The sequence below is a fragment of the Ruditapes philippinarum genome, unplaced genomic scaffold (assembly GCF_026571515.1).
Source record: "Ruditapes philippinarum isolate M1 unplaced genomic scaffold, ASM2657151v2 ctg3638_1_1_1_1, whole genome shotgun sequence".
NCBI lineage: Eukaryota > Metazoa > Mollusca > Bivalvia > Venerida > Veneridae > Ruditapes > Ruditapes philippinarum.
Window position 1 is genome coordinate 260296 of NW_026864330.1, and position 20703 is coordinate 280998.

Genomic DNA, 20703 nt, shown 5'->3' on the forward strand with positions numbered 1-20703 from the left:
TCCGAGCTTTGTTATTAGAATGGTTAAAAAATGTAAGTAGTTTATCAGTCTTAGATCTTTTTTGAAAACTTAAAATAAAGAATATTAATTGCTTGTTTTTTTATATATTTTTTTCAGGAATGTAAACAAAAGAATAATTTATATATTGTAAATATCTGTCACATCTATCTAGGTCACGTACCCGCAAAACGTTAATACGTTCGTAAGCTTCGATAAATACTTAAGTTTCAGACAAGCAACTTCATAAAAGACAAATTAAAGTGTGGGGGAGTCCGATTTCTGAACGAGCAATCGTTAAAAGTACATTTATCGAATGTCACGGTTCTGTCACAAGAAACAATAACGATTTTAAAAGTACAAAATGTGCTACATATTGCGCAATAAAATTCAAATAGACAAAACATTGAACATTTTCAAAATAAATTATTTAATGTGAAATTAAGTTTTTTAAGGACAAAAGTTTGGAATTATATCTAATTCAGTATGATTGAAAATTGGGTTGCTTATTTCTCTATTTAAAAGGACCTTGTTTTTTACTGTGTTCCGTCCAACTTTATTTATTTATTTATTTATTTATCTAATAAGGAAGCTAGATATCAGATAAGATTTGTCATCGTCTGAAAAGTGTTTCGTCTATTGTGTGAAAGTACTTTTATAAAATAGGTTTGTAGCAATCACCTACAGTACAGTGTTCCGTCCAAGCCTAATGACTTCTTAGAAACTGTTTTATTTAGAATTCTCGTTGAATTTAATTTGCGGTCATCATGGAAACATTCTAAAATTAGATTGGGGCTTAATACGCCATAAAAGTGATTATATTATATTGAAAATGTAATGCCGGCGCTGGGAAATTGGCCTAACCAAAGTACATTAAGTGCAATAAAAGTAACACACGGTTCATTTATAAGATTTATTCCAAATTAAAACAAATTATAAGAATGAACATGTACACAATAAGTTGTATATATTTGATATTATGAATGAACTAGCATTCTTTTAAAAACATACGATTTCAAAGATGAAACAACAATTGTGTCACATAAGTGACGTTAACAAGAATGTGTACAATAAAGAAATATTGAATTTTCAGTGTTCTGCCTTTTCTATTCCCAATAGCACCGGTTTCAAGCAGAATGCAACATTTATATAAATTATAAGTTTAAAAGAATGAACAATCGACATGCATACATCAGACTGTTTACACTTGATTCAGTTATCAGTAAAGTAAATATTAAACATTTCTTATAATCATACACATTTACCACATAAGTTATTATAACGAAACCAGAATAGTCTTTTTGTAATTCATCGTAATCTTAATCTGCTTGCGTCAAATTATTCTTCCAATGCAGCAAGTTCAGACCAACATTCGATTGTGGTATGCACTTTCGCTACTTCGGATAGTTAGCGTGCGTGGCAAGGATTGAATATTTACATGCAATAGAATCAACAAAATTAATGACGAACAAATCTGGACCAGCCAAACTTAACACTATTATTGATATTAAATGTTAAAAAAAACCCTGTCAAATGTATAACATAATCATTCTTATGTGATTTATATCCAAACTCAAACCAAATCATTTTTGTCAAATTATATGTTAAAAATATTCATTATACCCGTAAAGTTATTCGTAATATTGGATGATCTGATGCGGAAACACTGTCTTCATACAATATGTTTTCTTCCTCAGTTGATACTGGATCACTGTGTCTCATGTTGTTGAAATCCTGTCTTTTTAGCACATCTATATCCTGATACGATGCCACATTAACATTTGGACGCGGTGACAAAAAACTTTGACGTCGATTTGTACATCTTTTATGACGACATAATGCATGTAAACCACCGTCAGAATGTGCATGTGAACTACAACTTGAGCTTCCTTCCTTACTGGTTCGATTCAGTAAAGTATCCTTTGTTAATTGTTTTTCAGTAATCACACCTTTCCTTACAGAATGAGTAAATTGTTTCTCGTTTCTATAAAAAGTCACCAGGCGCATCTGGTTTCTTTCTGGAACGTACTCTTTTGAATTAGCCTGGACATCTGGTTGTAAATGCCCGTCATTGTTAATAAATTTTGCCTTGAGCATATAAAACGTTGGCAGAGAATTGATATTAACACAACATCTGCAGAGTGTCCGTTTGAAAGCCCGACGGAATTTCCTTGACAGTAAATTATACAGAATTGGGTTGACCGTACAACTGAAAAAATACAGTACCCCTGAAAGTAGACAAGTATTAAATGTTATACATAAATACATATACATTCTTATGAGATGCAATCATGTTTTTTATCAAGATACTTGCTTATTTTGTGATTATTCAATAATCATGTCAATGGCTTTTCTACTTATGGCGATATCAAAAGCATATGAAATGCGAACATTTATCTTAATGATTACAAAGTTACAATTATAATATGAATTTATTAATCGGCAACTTTGAATAGCCACAATCAAACTTCGAAAGACCGGTGGGTCAACTTAATGAATTCCCGATTACAACTTCATGAATTCTCGATTTCAACTTCACGAATTCACAATTTCAACTTCATGAATTCACGATTTTTACTTCATGAATTCACGATTTCAACTTCAATTCGTGAAGTTCAAATCGTGAATTCATGAAGTTAAAACTGTGAATTCACGAAGTTGAATTCGTGAAGTTAAAATCGTGAATTCATGAAGTTGAAATCGCGAAGTTGAAATCGTGAATTCATGAAGTTGAAATCGTGAATTCGTGAAGTTGAAGACGTGAATTCACGAAGCTGAAATCGTGAATTCGCGAATTCCGTCTGTTTAAACCGGAAATTCACGAAGTTTATAATTGTGAATTCATGAAGATGAAATCGGGAATTCATGAAGTTGAAATGGCCCTACCGGTCTTTCGTTTCAAATCGTCCCTGCAAAACAATCAAATTTTCGATTTTGCTGAACTTTATTTGGCTTTTGGTTTTTGACAGGAAGAATCGTGTAACAAATAAAAACATAAATCAAACAGATATAGACTATCATATGGATATGTTTTTGTTTTAAATAATATAATTAAATTTTATGTCATATATCGACCTGTCGGCGACCAGTTAATACTAACTTCAACTGGTATACCCTGTTGTTTAAATATTTCTGTACTGTCACTACAACTGATTATTTTTGTCTAGATTTTGTCCAGATTGCAAGATAGACAAGTCCATTTGTGATATTAATTGTTTTCAAGGCTAAGCAAATATCGTTACTTGAATAAGTGAAATAACCGATACGAGATTATTTTCTCAAATTTGTTCCAACTGTTCATTACATGATAAATATAGTATAAAACAAAAGTTTACACAATATTGTTGCAAATGGTTTATAGGGTATAACGCCATGATATCTTACGAAACATGTATATGAAATCTTACAACTTGAAACAAATATATTGTAAACTTCGGGAAGCAGAAATTAAGCTTTCTACACTTTAAGCTTCATGTTTTTATGTCATTAAAACATCCCGTCTCCGAACAAGAAGAGGGATTAAATATTTCGAAATCTCTCGAAGAAAACAGTATTATATAGAATGGATCAAGTGTAAATGTTATAAGATGTCATTGACATGTTTTGTGTCTGATATGTTTTTATGATATATAGATAAACCTCATGAATATAATTGAAAACATTAATGCAACAAGAAGAAAATAAAAGTCAAATTAAGCCAATATATAATACTACTGTGGATGTCAGGGAAGGGTGTTTAGCATTATTTTAGGATAACGCGATTTGAAGTACAGTTCTAGATTTAGATGTTCCTTATTATTTGGTAATACTTGTAAAACACGAACATTTATACACGTAAATCAGACAAACAGTACACAAATACAAAACGCGATTTTAGAGGTATGTCAACAGTTAGATGGAATTAATATTGGCAAAGTTTCAAAATACGTATGTTAGTACAACAGACAGGTACAAAAATACGCAAACAAGTTTACAATATCCATATCCGAAGCACAACGTTAATCAATGGGTAATGATAAAAATAATTAAACATAAACAAATAGTATGCCTTACATTACTTAGTCATTGCACACTATATTAATGAACTTTAAGAAATATTTAATTAAATAATGCATGTTTACATTTAGGCCTTTTCGAATTTAGATAATCTTTATCATAACTATTGTTTTGTTTGTTTAAAATTGTTGGTTACCTGAAACATAAAATAAGTAGCTCTGTACTTCAATCAATTGTTTGGTCCAAGTTTTTATATACAATGTCATCAGTCGTTGAGCATGGAATGGAGCCCAGCAAAGGAAAAAGGCAACAACAACAGCAACTGTAAAGAAATTTTTTTAAAAATAATGAAATAAATATGTTAACATCAGCTAAAAGAGATAAGTAAACATGTATTATTATCTAATATTCAGTATACTAGTATTTTGTAGAAACTCTCACTTTAGTTAAAGTCGTGGGTGCTTCATGGACAGTTTATTGAATCACAAGTGCTTTATGACATTTTCCTAAAATAATAATAATAATAATAATAATAGAAATAATAATAATAATAGTAATATGAGTAATAATAAAAATAATAATAATGAAGATAAAAAAATGCACGGACATGCTGCAATCTTTGTTCAAACATATTAATTAACAGTTTCACTTAATGAAATACCGTAAACAATTTTCTTGCTCTTTTTCTTTGATATGCAACAAAATAAAAACACATAATAATACCAAGCATTTTCAGGATTGCCCGTCTCGCTCGTGCAGCAGTAGCTTTGCCATACTGTGGAGATCGAGGCGCTGATAACGCACTTTCTCTTAACTTTACACCAATAAGAATATAAAATAATGTTATCACTACCATCGGTACAATAAAATAAATAAATGTTGACATTTGGAACACTGTGATCATTCTTTCCGTCCAAATTAATGGAATATTACACACAAGGGAATCAAGAATAGGTTCACCGGTAGACGGATCGTGTAGATAATAAAACGTTCTTGTATGAATTGGATATGGCAAGGCACTAAACACCGACACTGTCCAAATCAGTATGATACATCTCGTGGCTCGAGACACATGACAACAACGCTGAACTTTAATTGGATGACAAATTGCTATGTATCGTTCAATTGTAAATCCAGTAATTGTAAGCACCGATGAATAAGAAGTCATTTCCATAATAAACGATCTTAGTATACAAAATGGTTCCCCGAGTCGCCATGGATATGCTTCCCAAATGGAGTAGACTTCTGGAGGAAGCGCTGAAGCAAATAAACATAAGTAGTTAACAGTTTTATAGGTATGTGGAAAGTAGAACATCACTTGGCAAATATGGTCATAATTTTCAAGTGAATATAATGTACACATATACAATATACACATAATTAAAATATTTTTTTTCAATACAAATGCAATCATTTTCAAATTGACATATAATCTGCATTCTACATGTATCTTCAATGTAAAATGACATTGTTAATCGTTAAAGCATTTAAATATTCGAAGCGACATCACAAATAAATTTTATTTTCAAGATCAGCATAACTCTGAAATATGTGGTTGCTTTCTTTTCTTTCAATTATTTGGAATTATCGTTTAGCCAAGGTTAGAAAACCTTTACTCAAAAAACAAAACACAAATAAAAGTTAAAATGCCTTAACGATCTGTAACGTTTTTTTTCTTCTTTTCTTTTATGTAATAAATGTGAACTTGAAACTACCATTTGCGCCCTGTTCTAGACAATTGCTATGACAATAAAAATAGGTTCAAGAAAATCAACATTATGATACAAATAAGACGACTGGCATTTTCAAATGAAACTATGTTACTAGTTCATCAATTGAACTAAAATAGCTGCATGTATCGTTATGAGACCAATGCTTAGGTGCATAATCAATTTGATTTATGTTCAAAAAGGGTTTCCTATCACTTTTTTTTTAAATTCTTTAAAATAAAATTCACCAAAGTTCAAATTTGTCATTATCAGATAAAAATCAGTTATTATATAATATTGGAAATTGATGTCTCGACACTGCAGTTTCAGTTTTACTTTATTTACAAAAAATAAATTTGGACATAATATAACAAGACATGGAATTTGATATTAGTATCTCGTGTATATTCGCCGCCATTTTATCTTGCTGATTGTTGAAGAGGAAAATATTGTCCTGAGAGCGCTGTGTACACCAAAAACAAAAATAAGAAAATAAGGCTGATTGTGGGAGACTCTAACTGTCATTTTGTATTGAAATAGTATGGACATGATGCAATAAAAAATTGGAAATGTAATTTTTATAACAGAAGGCATTACTATGTGATTGGAAAATGTCACTTCTATCGATCTTATGGCTGTTTATTTTCGGCAATATAGTACAGCTTGTCACGTTGTTAGTTGCTTGTTTCGTTATATGATAATAATTATGATAATGTCAAGGATTATTATATTGTCCAAATAGTAGAATACGTTTGTATAATTATAATAACTTTACATTTTTCGCTATGTTCAAAAACAAATAAGAAAAAGGTTCCTTTCTCGGTAAATTAATAGTATTTTAGACACGGAGTCATCCCAAACGTAAACATCTTCATGTATAAATTAAAGGAAAAGGTAATTTGAAATTAATAAAAACTATACTTTCTATCGGTTATATACATAATACATATTTATATAATCGAAATGTTTCATTAATTGTGTGTTAATAATAGTTGGCCACATGCCAACGACAAGTATGTTAGATTTGTTTAAAAAAGTGTTATTATGCTTTTTACAGTAAGTGGTGATTGCTACAACAATTTAAATCACTGTTCCGTTTAAAATAATGGGTACTGTGTTAAACATTTTATCTTATTGTATTTGAAAGCTTATGACAATAAACAAGGTTATTGCATATAGAAACATGCGATAAAACTAAGTGCAAAATTACATTGTTTGCAATACTTGAGTGCCAAATATTCATATTTACCTCGAGAATGTCATCAAATAAATGCAATGCATGAACACTAGTAAGTTCATTTTCTCCATATCTATAAACGTTTAAACAATATACAAAGATATGCATAATTGGATTTTATTCAATATTATATAATAAATTCTAAAGGATGTATTACCATGAATATATATTTGATATATTTGTGTATTTGATGGTATCTTCAATTGTTCAAATATGCATTTCATGCCTACACACCGCTATAAATATATTTGATCACTTAAGAACAATGACGAGTAATTATATTTATTTTTTATTGTATTACATGCTATGCATATTCAGAAAAATAGATGTCACCTTTTCGATCACATCCTCAAAGATATATTCTTCCGATATTTCATATTTAAAAATAGATATTATATATATTTTTCTGAATATGGTAGATTTGTTGCTTTTAAAACTCTACATACTATTAGTTAACGCAACTTAAATAAAAAAAACTCGCAGTTTTCTTTTAAAGAAGGGACCAACTAAAAATAATATAAAACATACAGAACACACAGCGTCCTTGCATTGTGTGTGAATTATTTTGGTCAAATTTTATTTATTCGTTAGGATGCTTTTATTAAATGTAATTAAAATATTTCATTCAAAGATGAACACAGTATATATTTTGTGAGACGAAGGATTACATTCATTTGAAAACATAGCATCATATTCCAGTATATGTATTCTTGAACATCTTTAAATCATATAATTGCGATAGTGTGTGTATTAAAGTCACATATATGAAAAAATCCTACATTTATATCAATGTAAAGTACTGGATAAAGTGTATTAATGCCTACCTAAAACAAGAGTAAGTAAATCCGATATCGCTAAATTGAATAAATAATAATTTGTCACAGAATGCATGTAGCTATTTTTCCATATAACAATGCACGTGCATAAATTTCCAGCTAATCCACTGATAAATATTATGCAATAAACACCAATTAGAAATATTACTGACACAGTATCCTTCCTTCGTTCTCCCAGATTTGAAAATAAATGTTGTTCTATATTCAATTCACCAATAGTCGAAGACATTAGTTGGTCTGATAAATTAGTCCATATTTCACTTGATACATTTTCATACTTCTTTCCCATTCTAATTAAGATCATGCAAGAAAATCCAGGTATTTTTGTTATTTTTGTACACGTCACATTTTTATATCATATATTTGAAACCAACGGTATATATCCATTGAAATATTGATTGCTCACTTATTTATTTTTTTCTAATGATTAGTTCTGTTATTATTATCCTCATCAATAAAATATGCATCTTGCAATTCCATGTTTACATAACTACATGTTTATAATGAAATACTAAAGTTTAAGCTTAAACTTATTACGTTATCAAATAATCAGAAAACACGGTATAAATATATTTGTATTATAATTATTCACATTCAAACAATGTAATTCTAATGCTGTTATTCGGATAATATATGCTTGTCTTTAATTTCACCAATAATGGTAAAACGTAGTGTTATCCTTTTAGAAACAAATCCGATAGGTCCGTTCGCATTCACTGAAAGTCAATCTCTGATTGCAATAAAGGAAAACGTTTTTTATAGAGTTAGAGAAAATCTATACTGCGTTCAACAACAAATTCCGATTCTCTCTACAATTGTGAAAAAAGCTCTTCTGATTCGTTCTACTGAAGGGATATCGTCTTTTTAAATATGTTATTCTGTATAATATATTACAGTAACATTTTATTGTTTATTTTTATAAAAAACGCACAAAAATACGATTTTCTGAAAAGAAAAAAAGGAAAATCATATTTACAATATTTATAGTAAGCGAATGCTTCATCTACTTTTAAAGAATTGTTCGCATGCGTGAAGTTTAAATTGTATATTACAGTTTCATGTTGCTTTCGTTGTACAGTGTACCTAGTTGTCCATAAATTTATGTTATATAAATTATAATGTTAAAAAGTATATTATAATTATTGCTGATTTAAGGTAGAACAATTGATTTACCTATAAGAAAAATAATGTGCCAGTATTTTCTATCCTTTGACTTTAAAGTAAATAACGCGCTTGTGCAAATAACAGTACTGTAGCGTTTTCATATAAAGCAACATCTGTTTATACTTAATGAAGATACAGTATCCTGATTGTTAAAAATGTCATTGGATGTCAAGAATGATCTGGTCAGTTTTGATACAGAATAAAGCTGTCATACATATTGTTCAAGATGTCGACTTCTGTATTGAAATTGATATGACAACAGTAATATGTTTACTGTATCATAAAATATATCAATAGCAACAAAAGAATATCACCATGACATTACAGAGTTAGGACATAAGATAGCTTTCATATGATTTAACCAATAAAATGGATAAATCTATATATCTGCTGCAAAAGTTGTGTTTCAATTTTTAGACAGAATGCCTCCCAAAATGCTTGAATATATGAGATAAATATGGTATTAAATGTGTTTAAAAGCTATTGGCGCATGCACAAAAGTCATGCTCAACGGATAACACCATATTTAAATAGCTGATAAGTATTTTGTTCAGGAATATTTTAATCTGTTTACGTGCATTACTCATCTTAGCCATCTTCGGGACCAACCTTATCGAGACCGACCATAAGGTTTGGGAACCAATATTATTTTACTGTTGATGTAATCAACATATTAAGAGACATTTCTGATTAGGGATGCAAAGGATTTTTATCAGTAAAATGAAATTAAAAGTGTCGTGTTTCTTCATATAATACTATAGGCTCTTTCAAAAAGGAAATTATTTTAAACAAAATGTTGCGTGTTAACTTTTTTAAATAGCACCCATATTGATTAGTTGAATAGTGTGTCTTTCTGTTCCTCGTGAACATATATTGTTTATACTAAATAATACGAAATACAATAAATGAAAATAGTGAAGGTCATGTCAAGCATTATTTTAAATCAGGAATTCTACCATTGTTAACTGGATCAAATAAGTATAACCTCATCTGCACCAGAACCTTGGCAATGTTTACAGCAGACAATTAAGTTTGTGACCATATCGGAACTTGGATAACATAAATGCCGCAAAAGGATATAAATCTTTATGATATATTATTTATGTAAAACGCAATATAGAAAAATTAAATCACGATCCTACCATTTTTATTATTTTTATTATAATTATTATTATTTCTATAATTATCATTATTATTATTTAATTTTATCATTATTTTTTTTATTATTATGATTATTATTATGATTATTATTATTATTATTATTATTATTACTTGTATCAAACAAATAAATCATTTCTATACATCAAATTATAATATGAAACATCGTTTTCTATTTCTTTAGAATTTTGCTTTTAATATATTTATAAATTAGGTTAACAGCAAATGAAAATGGAAAATAAACGGTACAGTTTTTGGGAAAAAAATTCTTGACTTTTTGTATCATTGCCACATTTTTTCGTTGGCTTAATATAAAACATAATCTACAGGTATGAAACGTGTGTGTTTTGTACTTGATGCAAGCGCGGTGGTATTTAGATAATATCTGACATATTAATTGCTATGAAAAAAAGCTAGAGTTGTGTAACCTTTTCTGCGAGAGAAGAAAAGAAAAAGTCATATTATTTTCATAATTAAACGAAGCAACAAGTTGTAGCAAGATGGCTCATAAATGAAAGATTCATATAAAAATCAAACTAATTTTAGCATGCCTGCTTAACTAAATCCGGAGTATATAAATGAAAACCATCAAGATTTACCACATAAATAAAAGATGGAAAACAAATGAAAACGTGGAACAAATTCCAATTACGCATTTAACATTAAATTACTTAAATGCTCACTTGGCACTGTATCATTGTAAATATGTCTATATGGCGATATATCTTAAATAAAACTTCCACTAAAAATCATTGTACAAACATAAACATAGGAATGATGACTAATCAAGGGATAAACTATTTGACTGTTACTAGTTTTACATTTATAATTTGCTATGTTTTGCAGCAATAAATCGCTATTTTTCTGAAGATGTCGATAATGACGATACAAATAAAACATCATTTTGAGTACTTTATTTGCATTAAATGCAGTAATATCTTTTATATGCAAGGAATTTTATCGGTATCATTTCACTTGTAACATCAGTCATGTGAATTAATATTCTCTAACTTGTTTTTATGTTGAATTCTGCTTAAGCGTGGATGGGAACTTGCATTTTCCAGTACCGTCTATGAACGAGCCTACAACATTTTCAATTTTGCTTTCTTATGCTTTCTTTAGCGATTCTGTTTTTCTCTATTGTATTGTCACATCAGTGTTATTTGTGCGGTTTGGCGGCTATATAATGTCTCCCCGTATATATAATCAAAGATGTTATATATTTTCGACATTGAAGATCGTTCAGCACAATATTATTGTTGTGTATGCATGTTATGTGTAATTTTTATTTTATTTCTATTTGGCCTTTTTCAACTTGGGTTGTTTCAGTATTCATACTTGAATACTGTATAATCACATTTAGGTTATGTTTTTGCTTTTTAAAATTGTCTTTTCACGTCTTTTCTGTGATATTCAGGCTTCATAATCTCAGTTCCCCTTTCAAAATTCCATTTTATTTAGTTCCGCCCATTGTTTTCTCGTTTAGGGTACACGCTTTTTTATTAATTGGGGACCATACGTTTCTAAATTCAATAGTTCATCATTTCCATGTTAAATGTTGAATTTTGCTTAAGCCGGTGCTAGCGGTGTGGACGGTAATTTGCACTATCGAGCACGATCCATGAACAGGTTCAATCAAACCAAGCCTGCAACATTTTCAATTTTGCTTTGTTGGGCTTTCTTTAGGGATTATATTTTTCTCTATTTTATTGTCACACCAGTGTTTTTTTCTGCCGTGTAGCGGCTGTAAAAAGTTGTTTCCCATACATTTAATCAAAGATGTTATATTTTCGGTCCTTGAAGATTGTTCATCACGACATTATTGTTGTGTATGCATGTTATGCGGTATATTTATTTTTTTCTATGTGGCCTTTTTCAACTTGTTTTGTTCCAGTATTCCTACTTGAATACTGTATAATGACCCGTATGTTATGTTGCCTGCTTGTTAACGTCTTATCCGTGATATACAGGCTTCATAATCTCAGATCCCCTTTCAAACATCCATTTAATTTAGTTCTGCCCAATGTTTTCTCGATTAGGGCACATGCTTTTTATTAATTGAAGACAATACGTAACTTTTCATGGAATGGCACTAACGTGTCATATAGAAGGTTCTATGATGGCAGCTATATGAACACATCTGCGGATATTTCTAAATTCAAAATTTCACCATTACCATGTTTAAATGTTAAATTCTGCTTAAGCCAGTGAAAGGAGGCTTGCACGGTAACTTGCACTTTCCAGTACCGTCCATGAATAGGCTCAATCAAACCGAGCCTGAAACATTTTTAATTTTGCTTTGTCGGGCTTTCTTTAGGGATTCTGTTTTTTTCCTTTTTTATAATATTCTGTGTTCTATTAATGTTATTAAGGTAGACCATGGGTAATGGGCACTATAAGGAACTGTAAAAATGACAACATAGGATAGTTATATGTCTTCAAGGTCACCTGTATGCAAAATTTAAATAAAATTTACGTGTGTGGTTCATGAGTTATGGATTTATTTCTGAACTAAGACTTTGCTATTAGAAGGGCTTATTTTCAGAAATGAGGCAACTCTAAATAATCTGTAATATCATCATTATGAAAAATGTTTTCCTATTGCTCATTGTTAAGAAACAGATAATAACATTCAGGTAACAAATTACACAAGCAAAATGTTTGTTTCTAAACAAAATGTTCTTAATCTGTATAAAAATGTTACCCTACCCCACCCACTTTAAACACTAATTTGACCATTTCCCTATATAAAAGCCTTATTCAAAATATCCCTAAAATTTACCACAATAAGGGGCTGTTTTCAAAGTTTGCCTAAATTTCCTTTAAGGTATATTGGTTGATCATACAAAATATAAAATACTTTTACCGTGTAGTTTTTATTTTATTGAACTTTGAAAATATCTGGTATCATATTTACTATAAATTTTGGCATTATTTAGCAAATAAATACCTACAATAATTATATAATTAAAATCAAACACTTTTTTCTTCCATAAGGGATCAGGGAGATACATAAATAATAAGAAAAAAGAAAGAAAAAGAAAGTTGCCCCTTCTGGGGTTTGAACCCGCGCCCCTCAATTTTAATGTAGTTGACAAGTGATTCTAGCCTATTTGAATACTCTTCAAAGTGGAGGTAATGCATTACCCATGGTCTACCTTAACAACATAATATTCGAGTATTAAGATTTTCAACTTAATTTTGATCATATTTTTTATAATCCTAAATTGCCATGTTTTCATTATTTTGATTTATTGTCACTTGACCAGTGTAAGAATTTCTCATTTTGTTTAAAATTAAGGATGTTTACACCTTAGTAGTGCTCCTTTAATGTCTATATCTGTATTAAATGTATGTGTGTTAACGTGACGTGTGATTTCCGGCTTAACTTTACCCATCAAAACAAATATACATAAATCACTGGTTACATATCCGAGGTGTATGTTTACATTACAGAACGATTCAAATGCAAGGTGTACACATTTACAAAGAAAAAATATGCTTTTACGGTATGCCATTTTCACAATTTCAAAACAGATATCCAATTATAAAACCAACAACAAAAGAAAAAGAAAACTTAACAAAAATAAATTATAAATAGTGTGACAGATGTAGTATATATCTTCTACCAGCTGTGTAGAATTCATTTTACACATGAATGATTGAATTAGCTGTGTCCTATTATATGCGCAGTAGCTTTGAATATTTGCTCGGGTAATTTTGTTTATTTAAGAATATAAAGGGTGAAGAAATAATGTTGTTTTTATACCTTGCTAACATTTGCATGAACAATGTCAATTTATTAGTTTTACAGCATCCCAATTGACACATCATATCCAAAGTAATTATAACTTTTTGGCAAGTACGTAAGTAAAACATATGGCAGCATAGTTACTTCTTGTCCATTTCCACATCATAAAACTACATTCAGTGTGTTCTTACCATAGAATTAATGGAAGATGTCTGAGCCTCAATCTGTGCATTAATACGTTATATATTGCTTCAAGCACGCACACTGTAACTTTATCAACGGCTGACACTCTACCTTTACGAAATGGAAATGTAAGCAAGAACATCCTCGTGACAGATTTTTACCAAGTTTTCTTATAATACCAATAAGATATATCTCAATGATAAAATATTCAATCAATTCGTGGATGAAATTGAAATTGAATCAAATGTTAGCACAATGCTAATTCATGGTGATATAGCAATATATAGTGCAAAGCATTTAACAACATATGCAAACTCACAACAAAAAGTAAGTTTTTTACAATGAAAATGGATATTGTCCGTAAATATACTTTAATTGATATATTCAGCACGCAGATTATCAATCGTACCATGTATTGTATATTTAATGCATACAAGAATGTGAATAAATGGGAAAGTTAAAGACACAGAATTCAATTACCGTCAAATAAATACTTATACATTAAAGGTGAAACTAAAGATATATATGATGGAAATACAACGATGACATTTTGAAATACATGGTAATTTAGCTGTTACAGTATTTAAAAGGTAACAATTATTCTCAGACACATGATTCTTAATTTTGCAGTACAAAAGATAACTGCTTAAATGAAACATGATTTTATTGTCATATTAGATGGCAATAATGTTGCTTTCGTGACATCTTAAAACGTTACGTGGCATCCGCATGTTCTGAGTTGGAGTTATTCATTAATATCAACAAACACATATGATAAATAGATCAAACAAATAACTTAAGTCGGTCAATCGGAGGGTTAGAGAATAATTTTTGATTACATGCACTGATATGATCGTTATGTTATGTTTCAACTAAAAATCGTCATATTTTCACCTGACAATTTGCTTTAGTTTTTGCCCAATAATACAATTCCAGACCTTCAAAGATCAAACTCCTAAAGTCTCATAATAGCCGTTGTGTGTATCTTACATAAACAATTAATATGAAAAATAAAACAAAACGTGCATGAACACAATATGCATGTTCATACTTGAAAATAATTTGAAATATTTCGTACAACTTTTATCTTTTCTTGTATTTGATATAAAGATTCAAGGTCAACGGCATAATGGATTATTGACATCAGGAGGTATAATACTCGACATAAGTAGTAATGATTGTCTTTTTCGTTTGTATGTTACTGTAATTGTTCCAGTAAACTTAAGAACCGACACTTGTTCGCTGCATGATTATTATATCTGTTGCAATGTCATTTGTTTCAATAAGATTGTTCGTAATGCAGCTCTGATAAAGGAAGTTTTATAAACTCAAGCATATTGACTGATTAAAACACTTGCAACTGATAAAGTCTATCGTACAAAGCGTGGTATGAGTACAAAATAAATCATAGTCATTATAATCAGTAAAAGAACAAACAGTAAATGTAATATTATCTTATCAGATTAACTATTACAGTTGAAAATTTGAAACTAAATGAAATTGAACGGCGTTTATGATACATGGTATAATTAGAAAACAAAAGAAGTATTAACAAATAAAACATTTTGGAACTATCAAAGGATATGCCATGGCAAAGATTTTTTTAGTTTGAAATGAAGAAACAATATAATAGGTTACTCTAGATTTGTGGACTACATCCATTTTTTTGTAACTTATTTCTAGACCTTTGGCAAGAATCTACACATATTTTTTCTTAATGTCAGACTGGTAGTGATTATATTTACTTTTCCATTTGATTGAAGAAAACGAACGTATTATTGTGAAAATAATTTTTTTTTGGACAAAATAATTATGAAAATGTACCTTTTGTACGTCATCTATTAAATGTTTTAGCATTTCTGCACAGGGATTCACTTAAAAAATATTTCTAAGTGAAATTCAATATGATTGAATAAGCTCAACCTTAATTTTATAGCTTTTACAACATTGGACAATATTTTCTTCCGTTTCTAAAAGAGATACATAAAGCTATTAAACAGTATAACTTTGCTGAAGATGTTATTAATTAGTCATATAAATAAAAGAAATTATTATAAGTTATGATTACTATTATTGTAATAATGATAAAAACGGTGTGAAAATTTTATAATTGTATCAAATCAACACTCAAAGCAGTGTTATTGCCAAAAAGCTTTTCTGTATTGCAGGAGAAAAAATGTCTTCAAATAAATTGATCCAAATGGAAAGTCTGTAATGCTACAAATAATTAAATTGAACTTATTTGATCCGTTATTACTAATCTGTGATAAATTAGTCTAGTGTAACATTTAACATGCACCATATTCATGACCATACTAAAAAACTTAGAATGTAGTCAGCCTTTATGTTCAAGAAGTATTTAATAAGAATATCGAAACGATTCGTTTTTATTGTATTAATATTTGGAGTCCGTATGGCAATTGCACCCTTGTAGACCAATTACTAGCTTGCTTTTTGTAACTGGTAAATGCTCGTATTTTTTTATTTTTTAGATATTGCAAACTGTTGTGCTACATATGGTTTCTGGAAATAGGTAACTCGTAAACCTTTGCTAATGTTTTAAGACAAGTATGTACACATTTTACGTTTTCCCAACAGCATGTGGAATGCAGGATGTAAAATAAGAACCGATGTAAGTCGGCTTTTTTTAAAGTAATATTATTAATAGACCTAAGCACTGAATGTTAAGGAAATAAACAATGGTACAATCAAATATTTATCTTTATGTAAAAAAACTGAAACGAAAAATGAAGTTGTACCCAAGAGTGATACTTTTACATTACTTTTAATTTGACTGAACATATATTATCAAACAACAAGGTTGTTTGTTATTTTGTCTGCTACTACTGTAATTACAGATGTAACAGAAACGTTTGTTTCACGTATAAAAAAGAAAATCACAATGTTTCATTTCCCCTGTGTTCAGTTGATATTAAATATTCAATCTTAAGATATTTAGGGTAAAATATGATTTGATAAATTTCATTCCGGTAATCTAAATTCAGGCTAGCACAACTACACTTTTACGTTGAAGTCTATGACAATTTTGTGCCCCCTTTGGTTATACCCAATTTGAACACAACCGACATATTGTCTTTCATTTCTGTTTAACGTCTGAAATAGGTTACAACAAAGCACTTCAGGAAAAGTGATTAATTATATATGTTGATAACAGCATATCTTACGACAAAAGTGAAATTTGCTGCAATATTGTTTTTCTTTTGACTGATGTAACATTTTCCTTTATTAAAAGCACATATTCTATATATATATTATATATAATAAATATTGATCAAAATGATTAAATCAACATTTTTTTATATTATATGTTTTTATACAAACGGATTTAACAGAAAAAATACTTTTCTGTTTTATTTATCAATATACTGACAGTTTTAACTGCTTAAGTCTTTACAGAAAACAGAATCTATCAATTTGAAATTAAATTGAAATTGAACACATTATTATGACATTTGTATTCAAGGAAAAGCGTAAATTTCTCTCAAAGTATTCAGTTGAACAGTTTAGTAAACCCTTCAGCAGACCTGATAAAACTATAAAAAATATAAAAAAAAATAAATTCTCATGAATAATTCAGATGTGATGTTTTCACCGCTGAAAGTCCCCAAATGCGTTGCAATTAACATTGTAATTGAAAAACATCGAAAATGTGAAGGGAATTTTTAATATAAAAAAAATAGTATATTGAAATGGAATTTGAGAACATTCTTTTGTCGGAATGTTTTTTTCATTTTTGCTTTTAAAATCATTTCGTCGATTTTTTGTTTGTTTGCTTGTTTGATTTTACGCTTTTCCCCAACAGTATTTCAGTCATATCCTAACCATCGTTACACCAGTACTAGACTACCTTCCTCCGCGCTAAACTACCAATGAAAGTCAACTTTATGATTACAGATTAGCAGTCATTTAACCAAAGGAACATATACTAAGCTTTCAAAAATAACTCCTTGAGGAAGCAAAACTATCAAATAAGAAAAAAGAAATGCAAATGTTTATCAAAATAGGTTTCCTTGTACCAGGTTACTAGGCTAAAATAGTAGAACAATATGAAAAGACTATGGCCCAGTTGTTCAATACTTTTGTTAAATATTTATCAATGAAATCATTGTAAAATTAACAAAAAATGTTAAATTCTGCGTTAAAAAAAAAGAAATAAAAAGTGCCTTTCTCCGTTTATGAATTGTCATTTAGATACGGAGTCTCTCATAAATACGTTATAACCGGCAGAATATATTTAAAATATGTTGTTTTTCCCCAAAACGAATACATATACATGTATAAAGGAAAAGCTTTTTAAAATTAGAAAAACATCTATACTTTCTATCGGTTATATACACCGTAAATATTTTGGTAGACTAGTTTTATAAATTGTGTATCATAGATAGTTCGCCATATGAGGTTACATTGGTTTTAAGAGGTGTTCTAATGCTTTTTGCAGTTAGTGGTGATTGCTACAACAATTTAATTCACTGTTCCGTCAGAAATAATTGGTACTGTGTAAAACATTATATCTTATTGTAAAATAAAGTTAATTACATATAGAACATGCTATTATATTAAGCGCACAATTACATTGTTTGCAATACTTAAGTGCTAAATATTCTTATTTACTGCAAGAATGTCATCAAACAAAAACAACATTAGTAAGTTCATTTCCCCCATATCTATAAACGTTTAATAAACAATATACCATATGGTTTTCTAGTTTGTCAGCTTTATTATAAGCATACTGGGATTTTTTTCAATATTATAACATTTATTATAAAGGATGTATTACAATGATTCTATATTTGTGTATTTTATGGTATTTTCAATTGTTCCAATGTGCAATTCTTGCTCACAACTACAATTACACACCGCTTTAAATATTTTATAACCTAAGAACAATGTCAAGTTATTATATTAATTGTTAATTGTATTACATGTTATGCATATTCAGAAAATGGATGTTACTTTTTCGATCACATCCTAAAAGATATATTGTTCCGATATTTCATATTCACAAAATTTTAATATACATTATTGTTCATAATATATAAATATATCAACAATGGTATTGTAATATAAAATATATGTATACATAAAGAGTAGATATGTTGCCTTTAAAACTCTACATACTATTAGTAAACACAATTTAATTTAAAAAAACTGTTATAAAAACACAGCGTGTGAATTATTTTGGTCAAACTTTACTTATTCATTAGAATTCTTTTATTAAATGTGATTAAAACATTTCATTTAAAGATGAGCACATTGTATATTTTGTCAGACAAATGATTACATTTATTTGAAATCGTTGCATTTTATTACAGGATATGAACATCTTTAAATTATACAATTGCTTTAGTGTGTGTATTAAAATTACATATAATAATAACATTCCTACATTTATATCAATGTAAAATTCTAGAGAAAGTGTATTTCTGCCTACCTAAAACAAGAGTAAGTAAATCCGATATAGCCAAATTGAATAAGTAATAATTTGTCACAGAATGCATGTAGCTATTTTTCCATATAACAACGCACGTGCTTAAATTTCCAGCTAATCCACTGATAAATATTATGCAATAAACACCAATTAGAAATATTACTGACACAGTATCCTTCCTTCGTTCTCCAAGATTTGAAAATAAATGTTGTTCTATATTCAGTTCACCAATGGTCGAAGACATTAGTTGGTCTGATAAATTAGTCCATATTTCACTTGATACATTTTCATACTTCTTTCCCATTCTAATAAAGATCATGAAAGAAATCCAGTTTTTGTTTGTTATTTTAGTACACGTTACATTATTGTATCAAATTTTGGATTCCAACCGTATAATTATATCCATTTAAATATTAATTGTTCACTGATATACTTTTTATTCTAATGAGTGTTTCTATGAGTGTTATCATAATCCTCATTAATAAAATATGTATCTTGTAGTTCCTTGTTCACAAACTATAAAGTTAAATGACAATGTTTTAGATAAAACATCTGACGTTATACTTACATAGTAGATATGTTGCCTTTAAAACTCTACATACTATTAGTAAACACAATTTAAATTTTAACAAAATATTCATCAAAATCAAACTATGTAGCATATGTACAGGAATACACGGAGCAAATATCTTTCTTAAATTATTCAAGTTCAAACAATTCAGTCTAAGGCTGTGATTTTGGATAATATAAGTTTGTCTTTAATTTCACAAACTATAAGTTAAAGTGTAGTTTTAGCCTTTTAGAAAGAAATCCAATAGGTCCGTCTACATTCACCGAAAGTCAATTTCTGATTGAATAAAGAAAAAACGTTTTTTATTGAGTTAGAGAAAATCTAGACTGCTCTCACCAACAAATTCCGATTCTCTCTACAATTGCGTAAAAAGTTAACTTCAGATTCGTTCTAATTAAGGCATATCGTACTTTTAAATATCTATTACTGTACAGTACCTTTTTATTGTTTATTTATAAAAAACACACACAAAACACGATTTACCGATATAAAACATAATGTTAAAAGTATATTATCTATAAATGTTGCTGCTTTAAGATATAAAATTTCTATTTTACCTATATAAAAATAAGATGATGAATACAGAATAACGCTTAATTATCCAGAATTTCTATCATTTGAATTTCAAAGTAAATATCAGCTCGCCTTTTAT

The 20703-nt window shown here is 29.0% G+C and overlaps 1 protein-coding gene across 1 annotated transcript; it reads right to left on the minus strand.

The window, feature by feature from the left end:
• Positions 1 to 926: 926 nt before the first annotated feature.
• Positions 927 to 8596, minus strand: LOC132725232 (pyrokinin-1 receptor-like). Its single transcript, XM_060710327.1, has 4 exons — positions 7764 to 8596; positions 4717 to 5250; positions 4190 to 4315; positions 927 to 2225 (listed from the first exon to the last, which is right to left on the minus strand). Exons 1-4 carry the CDS (start codon positions 8077 to 8079, stop codon positions 1615 to 1617), a joined length of 1587 nt encoding a protein of 528 aa, XP_060566310.1. The 5' UTR covers positions 8080 to 8596; the 3' UTR covers positions 927 to 1614.
• Positions 8597 to 20703: the final 12107 nt, after the last annotated feature.

Coding starts and splice junctions, on each gene's coding strand:
- LOC132725232 (XM_060710327.1), bottom strand. CDS start 8,079: ATGATCTTAATTAGAATGGGAAAGAAGTATGAAAATGTATCAAGTGAA. Junction 5,251..7,763: donor TTTACTTACTCTTGTTTTAG/GTAGGCATTAAT, acceptor TATTTGCTTCAG/CGCTTCCTCCAGAAGTCTAC. Junction 4,316..4,716: donor GGCAATCCTGAAAATGCTTG/GTATTATTATGT, acceptor ATTTCTTTACAG/TTGCTGTTGTTGTTGCCTTT.